Source organism: Phoenix dactylifera, chromosome 5 (assembly GCF_051530095.1).
Source record: "Phoenix dactylifera cultivar Ajwa chromosome 5, Ajwa_hap1_PhDact_Kaust_v1.1, whole genome shotgun sequence".
NCBI classification, from domain to species: Eukaryota; Viridiplantae; Streptophyta; class Magnoliopsida; order Arecales; family Arecaceae; genus Phoenix; species Phoenix dactylifera.
Window position 1 is genome coordinate 8,339,112 of NC_143194.1, and position 12,733 is coordinate 8,351,844.

General features: G+C 38.5%; 1 protein-coding gene across 5 annotated transcripts in view; it reads right to left on the bottom strand.

Annotated features, from left to right (window-relative positions):
• LOC103716942 (lysine-ketoglutarate reductase/saccharopine dehydrogenase bifunctional enzyme) overlaps positions 1-4,466 on the bottom strand; it is a 69,176-nt gene extending 64,710 nt beyond the window's left edge. The window contains exons 1-7 of one of the 5 annotated variants that reach the window (XM_008805152.5): positions 4,209-4,466; positions 3,860-3,932; positions 3,092-3,155; positions 2,721-2,981; positions 2,534-2,620; positions 2,316-2,445; positions 1,950-2,123 (exon numbers count right to left, since the gene is read on the bottom strand). In XM_008805152.5, coding sequence (XP_008803374.1) covers positions 1,950-2,123; positions 2,316-2,445; positions 2,534-2,620; positions 2,721-2,981; positions 3,092-3,112 — 673 coding nt within the window. In that variant the 5' untranslated portion in view covers positions 3,113-3,155; positions 3,860-3,932; positions 4,209-4,466. Of the gene's footprint in view, positions 1-1,949; positions 2,124-2,315; positions 2,446-2,533; positions 2,621-2,720; positions 2,982-3,091; positions 3,156-3,859; positions 3,933-4,091 lie in introns of all 5 variants that reach the window. The other 4 variants (XM_039116327.2, XM_088721574.1, XM_039116326.2 and 1 more) reach the window with 4 other exon arrangements.
• Between the last annotated feature and the right edge of the window lie 8,267 nt (positions 4,467-12,733).

Here is a 12,733-nt window from a genome sequence, read left to right on the forward strand (position 1 = left end):
GCCGCTTGGAAAGTGAAGGGAGCATTGCAAAGTCCAAACGGCATCACAAGGTATTCATAATGCCCGGAATGTGTTCTAAAGGCCGTCTTATGTACATCCCCCTCCCTCATTCTGATTTGGTGATATCCGGACCTCAAATCTAGCTTGGTAAACACTTGTGCCTTATGTAACTCATCCAACGTCTCATCTACTGTAGGGATGAGAAACCTATCCTTCACGGTGGCCTCATTCAATGCCCGGTAATCAGTACAAAACCTCCACATTCCATCCTTTTTCTTTACTGGCAAAACTGGTGATGAGAATGGACTTGTGCTATGGCAGATTAGGCCTTGCTTCAACATTTCTTCTGCTTGCCTTTCGATCTCCCCTTTTTGAAAGTGCGCATACCGGTAGGGTGGGACATTCACCGGCGTAGCCTCATTCTTCAAGCGGATTAGGTGATCAAAGTTCCTTCGGGGTGATAATGTGGAGGGCGTATCCAAGACACCCCAACGAGCTGCTAAGAGTTCACGAACCCTTGGGAGCAGCCCATCCAATTCCTCCTTTTGCTGCTGCATGTTGCTTGCCTCGGGCCCTTGATTGGTTATCAAAACCACAAAGCATGTAGCACCACTCTTGCATAGCCTCTCAAGTCTCAAGCATGTTGGCCTCACAATGCTTCACTCCCTTGTTGCCGGTGGCTGTCCATCTTTTCTTTTGGCCCCCCAACTTGAACTCCATGGTCATGATGTTGTAGTCGGTCAGCACCTTGCCCAAACTTCTCAACCATGCGTTGCCCAATACCACATCCAATCCAACTAGCTGCAACACATGCAAGTCTGCCTTGATCCTTACACCTTGGACGTTCATCCGGACATCTCTCACCACCTCTTCACATTTCATTTTTTTTCCACTTGCTATCCAACTAGTCCGGTGGCCGACCGGTACGTCTACCGGTACCGATTCGGCGATCCTTGATTAAAAACACTCCTAAATCTCTCGCTGAAGCTCTGGCTCTGAGAGGCGACCTCTAACTGATAATACAGCTGTGGAGGGGCCATCCGAATATGCTGGCAGCAAAAACTGATCTGTGAGATGCTCCAGACTGCGTAGAATAATACCACAGAAAGATGCCTCAGATGCACCATATCCATATTCATATCCGTATATCATAGGTTGTCTGTGGTTGCAGATAATACGATCCAGTATACGGCTCAGAACCTAATACGTCTATGGATCCTACTCCACGTGTGAGGTCATCTGCAGCTACATCATATCCTCCTGAATGACCTTGAAGAGCCCATCTTCTATATGCAATCGTATCCTCAGAGAGAGCCGCCGCTTTCAAATGCTGTTGGAAAGGCCTTTTCAGGCCTTCCCAACAACCACCTAATGCTTTAAAAGCATCAAGTGGCTCCACAGCAAGTCCACAGTGTTAACCCAGTTTGGAACTAGGTTGACTCAGTGCAAACCGGCAGGTTCGCACCGACTCTGCACCAAACCAACTGGTTCCGGCAGGTTCCGGCCAGTTCGGACACTTATCAGCCAGTTCCGGTTGGTAAGGGACTGGTTCTGGCTTGCTCAATAGGGGTTCCGGCTTGCTCAATAGGGGTTCCGGCCGGTACGGGGTTGGAACCGAAATTATTAGGCGATCCGATCCGGTTTCACACTAGGTCGGCTCGGAACTACCCGAACTGAGCGGTTCGGCCCGGTTCGGCAGACACTGATTTATATCATTATGTAATTACATAACCCAAATATGAACTAACAAAAATGAGGACTATTACTTCATTAGTATTTTGAACCTTCTATCCTTGTACATGGCAAGGATTCTATGATATATTGATCATCACACACAACTTCATACATCCATCTGCATTAATTTCATGTTAATCATATGAAATCAAAACCAATTTAACATAACTATGAAATCTACAAAAAAAAAAACTAGTTTAGTGTCATCAGAATACCATTTCCATCCCCGGTGAATACAAAGACTATAGGAGTAATTCCAGATGGCAGTCCCAGGGTGGCTATTTCTTCACCCACAGCAATGACTGCAGCTTTCGCTGCAGCAAGAGAAGAATACATATGAGATGCCCCAAGTGACAGGAAAGGTGTTGAATATCCCAGAGTCAAGTATCCTGAAATCAAGGATACTTATATCAGCAAAACATTCTTAATTCAAAAAAGAATCACCAGGTTCAAAAAGTAGCTACATATTCATGTCAATTTTCTAATTTTATATTCTCAGTAGCAGTTTTTTCTCAGATGACTGACAATAAGAAAAGAAAATGGGTGCATATGTGCTGAGGGGAATATTTTAAGATTCTTACGTTGTCCTAGCCCATGTAAGAAGTCAATCAGCCCAGCTCTACCAGCAAATTTTCCAAATGCCATAAATCTTTTCCCATTATTCCCCACAATAAGCTCATAGTCATATAAAGACACCCTTTCAGCAAGAATCTGTGGGATAAGGAATCATTTACAAGCAGATTTGTGATTAAAGAAATCAAGACAAAAGTAAACAATGGTGCACCATCAAGAATGTTACCTTATCTAAAAGAGGCATGTTTTCTTTCTGGGCCTTGTGGGTGTGGGAGAAGAAGGCATATGCTCTATCTGGAAGAACCATCTCCAACTGCATAGACATATCAGCTCCTCAACTTTTCAGAAATTAGAAAGTGAACGAAAGAACAGAACATATCATATCCAGACTGCAAGTAGATGGACATTATGACCTTTGGTTGTTTGATCCCAATAATGAGACCGCATTCAGATAGATCATCCGATATTTCACACCCAACATCCTCATACTGAGCATCGTGATGGATACGCTTTGTGCTTGGCTGCACAATGATACGTTCAACTCCAGTTTTACCCTTGCCGCCAAGTAGAAGGCGGGCACAGTGGGATGGAGTCAGTGGTGCTCTTCTCTCCCATATGTTGATAGACTCAGCAAGGATTCCAACAACTCCATTCCCCAACAAGCTGCAACTGCCCTGTAATTGAGTAACCAATGATAAATATGGTCACATATACTTAATCCTTGTACCATTAGTTTAGGATAACTAGAGGGACAAATTGAAAACAATAAGTCTTAGGCACGCACTTCATTATTTGCGGTAGACATAATAAAGTTTCCAGCAGTAATGGAGCACCCACAACTTTGTAACCTGGCAATTTTTGACCATTTAATTTAAAATACTGGGAGAAAAGCCATCAAGAATAAGCAAACTTGTCACCCTAAAACAAATTCAAAAATCTAAGCATCATCTCAAGATATGCCATTTTTTCTAACATAATGGCATAAAAAATATTTTCCCCTCTTCTAATTTGACTCTAAACTTGAGAAAATAACATACTAGAAAAATATATTAAGATAGAACAAAAATACTTGGATGCTAGAGAAACTAAGGAAGCACGGTATCTTGCAACAGCATTGGATAGTTTACTATTATTATGCAAAGTTTGCTAGCTTAGTCACTGGCCAAACAAACTGGCACCCATAAATTGCTGAGGTAACAAATCAACCCTTGTGATCCACTGAAACAGTGGCAGAATCCTTCATTTCGTCATAATGCAATGCACATAGCAAAGGTATCACAACTTGCTATCAAAATAAATGGCTAGCGAAGTATACAGAGAATTGGAGCGCAAAGAAATTAGATCAGACATAATCCAGTTATGGATAGTTCATGTTCCATTACAAAAGATTTTTTTTTTCTTTACAGATACCAAAAGGAATGACTACCATGCAAAATACCGTAATTCTGCAACAACCAGTAATCAGTTCTGAAATCCTCAAGTAGAACAACAAGACAGGATTCATTTGATCTCTGCAATGCTGAACTTTCTGAATTCACTTAAAATTATATACCTTAATCCAACAAGAACAGAAGGTGAAGGAAACAGATTGATGATAAGCTCGCTTCAGGCCAAATTGAAGTTCTCTGCACAACAAAACCTCGAGATCAAGAACTTAAACCTTCTTGAAACCTGATATTTGAATGGAAAATAGAACGGAAGAAATAGAAACATTCTGAAGGCCATTGCCTTGGAAAAAAAAAATGATACGGAGGATGAGAAAAGGGCAAAATCGTTCAAGTTACCGGATGAAAACTATGTTTAATAGCAAGAGAAAAGGAAAGAAAATTTGATCAAACGTTGAAATTATAATGGCTCGCAACGGGGGAAGAAGAAAGGGAGAGAGAGAGACGGAGATTTACGGGTGAAGCGGGACATGTTAAGACCAGCGAATGGATTGGAAAGCCGGGATGCTTCTTGTATTGCTCGAAATCCACGGAGGAAATAGTCATCAAAATAAACTCGATATAAAGAAAAGGGACTCCTGAACCTGAAAAAGGAAACACCTGCACGCTGCAGCACGGATCCGCTTCGGTAGGTAAGGTAGGCCCACGCAAATATTTTATCCGTGCCAATTTAAAAAATATAATAAAATAAGATGGTCAAGAAATTTGAGGGCCAGGATTGTTGGAGACGTTTCCATGGTTATCCCCTCGGATTTCCTTTTTTGGCCCTATGAAAAATCTCGGATGGCATGTGTCTTTCTTGCGAGATGGATACTGGACGCTGACCGCATCCTCTTTGAGAAGGACTCGGCCACAGTAATTGAGTAGATCCGAGGTCGGGATGGCTTGGGCGAGGATCTGCTCCACGATATTCGCAGGCTACTGAGGAGTGTGACTCCCATGAAGCCACGCACGTATATCGAGAGGCGAACGGTGCAGCAGATTGGGTGGCTACCTTTATGGCCCATCATTCTGAAGGTTTCACTTGGGTGGATCAAGGGACTGTGCCCAGGCCCTTTTGTTGCATTCTGTTTTCTGATTCAGTTGGCTGCATGCACACTTGCTGAATATGAGCCGTCGGTGTACCCAAAAAAAAAAATTTTAATGTGTCCTGACATAACAGCCGACAACAATACCTTGGTCCATATTTTTAGTCACTTAAAATATATTTTATATATAAAAATCAAAATATTATATTAATATAAAATAAAAGGTTATCTCAATTTTATTTTATACTGTATTTTTTTTTTCTAATTTTGGTCATCTACCATCTCAACAATCATAGATAATAGAGCTAACCATTGGATGAACCTAAACTATGTTTATTTTGGACTCATTTCGTTCACAAAAAGAGAAGAAGAAAAGGACATCAATAGAAAAATAGAAAGATATCTAATATTTGGTTAGAATTTTTAAAGAAAAAAGATATAAAAGTAAGTTTCCATAAGAATAAGATTTTCATACTTTATTAGACATGAAAAATATATATGGGATATAGAGAAATTCAATTTCTGCCGGCTGAAAATTAGAGTACTTTTTTTTCAAAATTATCTTTAAGCTTTTAGATATGATGCAATAAGATCTTTAAGACATAAAGTAGATGCTCAACTAAACATAAGCCATTTTGCAATATATTACTTTTCCATGATCAACCAAAATATTTTAATGAGAAAAATTTAACCCTCAAACAAAATAAATCTTTTTAATTAGACTTCAGATCGAACCTATTTAAAATTTGATATTTTCTGTACCCACAACTAGTTCTAATAGATAAGTCCTAATATTCATCACCAGCCAAAGCCAATAAATATCTTTCCAATTCGCGATGTCACAAATAGTAGGTAGAGAAAAACGTCACCCAATTTTAAGAGATTGTGATGGTATATATTGAATCCACAACATCCTTGGAAGTGTTAAAAGACTATCAAATGCTTCTTGACATTCAATTGTATATAATAATAACTCTGGGATAATTGAATTGATCAATAAATTTTCATTTTTATTAAAATGATACATTTATTTACGTTCATTCATTAAAAAAAAATTATTTTCCAATATTGCTTCGCATACCATATTGTGTCCTGGATAATTGCCGAATCAGGTTCTGTGTACAATAGAAGTAGTTTATTAAGATGCCTATTACCCATTTGAGATATACAATGAAGTCCACAAAGTGTTCCCTTATAAGTCATAAGTCATCAAATTAAAAAAATTTTGAAATCTACTTTCCTAATCATGTTTTAATTGTTATCTAACGGTCAAGATGTGCTGAGCATAATTTATTTCCCCACTTTGCATTTTTTGTGGCCATTTATTTTACAATCTATAGCCTATGTATATATTTATTATATGACTCTGTCTGCAAGTGGCACAACTGTTTTTTTTTTTGGTGAAAAAATAGGAGGGGAGGGGGAGGGACCAGCCCACCCGCGTAGCAGCCCCATTACTGGGCCCCCCTTCCACCAGGGAATGTTCGATACAGGTCGCAGGTTTTCGCGTGCCTTCCCCGACCCGTGGGCTCACCCCACTGGGTTCACCGCCTCACGTGTGGGTACGTCACCCCAGCGCCACCTTGGTACAAGTGGAAGGAAAGCATAACCGCCAACAAGCCAGCCGGGCGTGGGGCATCCGGTCCCCTAATTTAATCGACGCCCGCGCGTTTCGAACCCGGGCAACTTGGGCGGAATTATCGCCCCCTTACCACCAGGCTACTACCTTGGTGGCAGTGGCACAACTGTTTAGGAGGCATGGTTGTGAAATAAGCACGAGCCTACGTAAAACAAGGAATGAGTGTGTATAATTATACTCTAGGGATAAGAGAGGTAGAGAAAGAGTAACTAGAGACTGATTGCTAGGCTAAATCAAACTAAGGGCTGAAAAGCAACTTCCCCGAATCAAATGGGTCCGGTGGGGTCGGGTCATGAGTGACTCCGACCCATCCCAATTTTTTGTTCGGGTCCTAATTTTAGACTCAGACCCAACCCAATAAAAAAGCGGATCAGGTTAGATCGGATCTACCGCTACAATTTTTGACCCAATGAGTCATTCGGGACGGGTTGGGTCAATGATAATCCGGACCCAACCCAAAAAATTTAGGTCCGGTTTGGATCCGGTTTGGGTTGACCCATCCATGGCTTCAGAACTTGTTTGCACCCCTGTGGATTGCGGCCCGCAGGCCCAAATAATTTACAGATTCGGGTCAGATCGGGTCGTAAGATTAAAAATCCAAAATTATCTAAATTTCCAATAGATCGAGTCGAATCAAGTTGGATCGGATTTTAGTAAACACAGATCCGACCTGAAAAATAGAACGGGTCTAATTTTAGGATCCGATCTGACTCCACGGGTCCTCCAAAATGGGTCAGGTTTAAACGGGTCTTTTTGGATCACAGGTCAACCCAACACATTGGCAGCCTTAGTAACAACTATCTAACAGCTTTCAAATGTATTGTTTTTTGAGTATCCGCCCTAGCCCTTCCCCGACAAAGGGTTAGGATTCAATTCAATTTGGGGCCCATTTGGTTCGAAGAATGTGACATGAAAAAATAAATCTTATATTAGATTATCATATTTGGTATGAAAAGTGAATGAGAGAAATGGTAATCTCATTATTGCATTCTTGGGTGTTTGTTTGGTTAGAATAGTTAGATTATGGATAATCTGACAATTTCTAGAAATTATTATCTAAAAAAAGAATTATAGAAAAAAATAAATTTTATCATATTTGGTTAGTAGAAAAATTATCTTGAAAAATAGAATCGGAAAAAATTACTATGTTTGGTTAGAGATAATTTTATATGAAAATATTACCAAATTTCGAACAATACCTTAAATAAACAATTCAAGTAGTAATATTTTTTTCACAGTCCATTTGTTGGCCATATATGGCCTACTTATATAAACGTTGTTAATATTGGCCATTTCAAATATTAAAATATATTTGCAGGAGTTGATAAATATTTTTAATTCATTATACATATATTAAAAAATATATTTCTTACAAATAAATCTTATATTATATTTATTGATAATTTAATTTTTATTAATTATTCATTAATAATTAATATTTTTAATAAGCATATTAATATATTAAATATGTTATTATTTATAAACATTATTAATGTAATTATTATTAATTATATAATATAAATTAAGATATTTTTATCCAGTAATGATATTTTTAGATTACTCCTGTTTGATAATCCAGCATGAAAAAGTAAATATTATTTTTTGGTGGTATTTATTTTATTTTTTTCAAAAAAATAGATATTTGATTCACTATTTATTTTACCCTCTCTTATCTATTTTTTATACTAAATTAGTAATTTGGTGTAGAATTTATTTTTTATATCAGATTACAGCTAACAAAATTAACTTCTAAGTAAAAGAAAAAGTAAATATCACTAAAAGGATGCTATTAGGTTATGGGAACGTACCCCGATCAGACGATCCGTTCGGAGTCGAAATCCCTGACATTGAGATGGTATGCGATGAAAAGCTGTACGGTGATGGATAGAATAAGTAGCGTGATATGATAGCTGATAAGCAGAGAGTTGCGTCTGGGAAAAGTAGCCGCGGAGATGGCGACGTCCACGGTCTCTTTTTTTTTTCTTTTCTTTTTTTCTTTTTGGCTAAAACGACGTCCGCGGTCTTCAGTCGCCAAGTGGAAGACGCTAAACCAAGGGAGCATATCTTGCGGTATCCAACTGATTTGACAATTGGTGGCGTGTACCAACGAAGTGACGCAGCACCTACCAATTGACACGCGTCCGCCACGACGAGCCCACATCCTAAACGATAAGAACGCACCGACGTCGGAATGATGTAACAACGGACCGGCACGAGAAACACAATGGTGTTGCTTTTAAGCTGCTTCTTTTTTTTTTTCTTTTTCCCTTTTTTTTTTGGTAAAAAAAATAGGAGGAGAGAAGGAGGGACGAGCGGCCAGCCCACCCGCGTAGCAGCCCCCACTGGGCCCCCTTCCGTCAGGAAATGTTCGAGACAGGTCACAGATTTTCGCGTGCCTTCTTCGACCCGTGGGCTCACCTCACTGGGCGTACTGCCTCACGTATAGGTACGTCACCCCAGCGCCACCTTGGTATAGATGGAAAGAAAGCATATCCGCCAGCAAGCTATCCGGATGTGGGACATCCGATCTCTTAATTTAATCGACGTCCGTGCATTTCGAATCCGAACAACTTGAGTGGAATTATCGCCTCTTTACAACTAGGCTACCACCTTGGTGGCTTAAGCTGCTTCTTTGAGTAGCCATGCAATCAATACACATTGATCTATAACAAAACATAGTTATTAATTTTCCGATGGACTCAAATTTATCAAATAAAAGAACATCCATCCATCATGGGGTTTCTTCGCTTCCATTTTGGAAGGTTTAATTTCCTAAATTCAAGAAGACCTAAGTAGTACAAATACATTTGTACTGCAGTAATTGGTAGTGGGTATGATGGTCATTTCCCGATGTATGACAACTGAGATCTCGAAGTATCGGATGATGTAGCTAACAGGTAGTTTAGTTTAGTGTCAAGCCTCGAATCTAGAGCGGTATAGAAGTTGCATACCTGTAGAGCGGAATAGACGTCGCATACGTATATAGCGGACCACACAAGCATGCAAGGCTACATATCATATCAAAATAATAATAATTTCTAAAAATTTAATTAAATTAAGAACTTATTCAAATAGTTCTTATAATAGCTCTAAAGTGATAAAAGTCAATATTTACTAATTATTAACATAAATCAAATAAAATATTTTAACTAATCTGACTAAAACTCCAATAACCGAAAGTTTCTTCAAAAGAATTAGTGCACTCCCCAAGCCTCAAGTAATCATGCATCCAGATCTGAAAAATAGAGAGAACATAATAATGAGCTACACTAGCCCAGTAAACAACATAACATCCCAAAATGAGGTCAAGCATGCCAATAATTAGTCAAAAGTACAAAATATTGACTCAGAAATAAATCATTTCTCAAATAATGTATATTTCTTTTTAAAGTATATTATTATTTTTATAAAAATACCAGAAATCCGACATCAAGCCACATAACCCAGTGGCTAGGTTAGAATGCACAAAGTGCCAAACATCACTATTATTAACCATCAGCGATATGGTGTCCAAATACCATTATTCTTATCACCGGTGGTACTGTGTCGATACCAGTTTTTTACATATTACAAGTCGACAGGGTCAACGAATAATCTCCATTGGCGGGGTCAGATCATAACCGTGCTAAGAATACATACATATAAAACAAATTTCATAATTTGCCTAGTCATATTTTTTAAATTTTATAACATAACATATAATATAATTTAAAATAATTACTATCGTAGCAATAATATGCCTGACTCATTTAACCAAGTATAAAACAGGTGTCATAACCAAATTTAATATGCTAATTTATTAATTTACCAAAAATTAAATAACGCACTTTAAAGCATTAGGTTACTTACCTTTTTTCGCTTCAAAAATTCCACTTTAGTTAGACAGGTCAGGTTGACCTATTTTAATATCATTAAAATATCATTAATTTCATCATTATCCTAAAAGCCAAGCGAAATCAGAAATTAAACACTATTGCAAAACAACCTCATGCCCCTAAATTAGGTCAGTTAGGTGGCAGTGCCCGACTGCCCAGGCAGATCCAAGCAAAGAGAATTCAACTAGGGCCAAATTTCAAAAGGTCTAGCTAGGGCTGAAGTAATGGACCGGTTTACTGCCCGGGTACCAAGACGATTTAGAGTCTCCAAACTAGGTTAACTTAGATCTAAGCAACAAAGAAAGCAAGGCTTATACTGGGATTCTTGAGCCTCTCTATAGAAAGAAAGAGGGAGAGGAGAGAGAATCTCAACTCAGGTTCAATCAGGCATTTGGGTTTGGTCCGTCGATGGTATATGCCATTCTGGATCATCAATATATTTGGCCCATGAGTCAAGTAGAGAGAAACTTTGTAGACAGAAAAAAAGAGAGAGAGACAGCATGGGGAAGAGAGAGAAAAGTGGAAGATTCTCTCTCTAACCAAGAAAGAGGAAGGAAGAGGATGGCTATAGGTGATGCCCGAGGTTAGGGACCTATGGCCGGCCAATAGGCAGGCGGCAATAACTAGCGGTTAACAGCACCAAGAGCAACAAAAAAACATGGGTTCTGATCCCTTGAACTATGAAACCATTGCATTCCGGTGGCCGGCGCTCCGGCCACAACTTCTAGCCACCATGAGGGATCAAGGTAAGCCTCTGACGACAAGCATCGGCGGTGGAGATAGCCAGAATCGGAAGAAAATAGGGTCGGTTGATCAAAATAGAGGAAATGGGGCATCGCTCTTTTTCGTCAAAAATCTAATAATCGTTGACTAAAAACAAGCTTCCAAAGGTCATAGATGAGAGAGAAAGGAGTTAAATAAAGATTGCCATCTTCTTACCTAACTTTCGGTGGCATTTGGCCATGGCAACAGCATCAATAACGGCCGACGTTCGGAGAGAAAGGCTGACGAATTTCTCTGGCGATGAGCTCTGATTGAGGCCTTTCCTTTGATGGGGGAAAGAGAAGATGGGGAGGAGCTCTAAATAGAGCTTAACCGCGACTGAAATCCGGCTTAGAGTCAGATTTCATCCGACCTTCTCGGAGAGGAAGAAGACTCCAATCGGAAGTCTCTTCCATCCAGGCACATGTGCGGCACATGCCAATTTTTTTTTCTTTTTCTTTTTGGGCCAAAAAGGGCTAGGCCGGTCAAGTGGACTAAGCCCAGTCCACTGGGTCTTACATTCTCCCCCCCTAAAAAAAATTTATCCACAAAATTTTCTTTTCTTGTGCTTTCAAAAAGTCAGAAATACATAGTTCTAATCTCATCCTCAAGTTTTCAATAATTCTACTTATCAATACAACTTCATCATTGGATCTTATCAGAAGAATAAGGTCCAATACCTCTAGACTTGATTCTTTTTGTAGATGATGTAAATCAAACTTTCCTCTTATAAATGGAAATCAACGTCTTAATTCTGAATAATATGTCAAGTTTTTTCGTCAACATATCAAGTGCTCTTGATTAATCGATCTATCACAAGATTAGATCATAAACAACTCCAATCCACCCCTGTAGAATATTCATCAAGGTCGATAGATAACCTCAATCTCTTTCAATCAAATAGGGGGTTGATATTAATTGAAGAAGTACAAGCTTTAGATTTAGGAGGAAAGAGATTTATACTAAAATATTCTATATCCAAGATTAAAAATCGATGATCAATTAATTCTAGTCTCAAGATGCCAAGAATTTTTTTAGCACCACATAAAATTGGAGAACCTAAAATAGCATAGCAACATCTAAGAATCAAAATATTTTCTTTTCGTTGATCAAGAAAATCCTAGTATACAAGAAAATAGATCAAGTCTTTTGTTATTAAAACTTGCCGAATCAAAGAGATAATACTTCTGATCAACTTAGAAAAATAATTCAGGCTACTGCGTTTTTGCTGCGCACTCTGATTCAAACCACCAAAATCTATTAGATTCACTAATAACTTTTGGTCAAAATACTGCTTTATATTATAAACTAAAGAGATCCAAAATTTTAATTTCTAGGTAAAGCCCAAAAAGGAACTTTTGATTCTCGTCCCCTAATTTACCTCAAGCACATCCATCTAGATTAACCCTCGAGTCAATTGATATATTCAAAACCCTCATATAGGCTAGCTACTATAATTCAAAATGATTTGAATCTTATTTCTCTTATCAATTCAACTAGATGATTCCAAGTCAAACTCCTACAAGCAAAAATAACTAAAAGAATTTTGTTAATGCTCCACCAAATTAGAAGGCTCTAAATCAACAAAAATAAGTAAAACCGACCCAATCATCTCTTCTAGAATTTTCTTCATCGAGATCTTTAGCATTTATCAAAAACCTTCTATCATAACTAGGT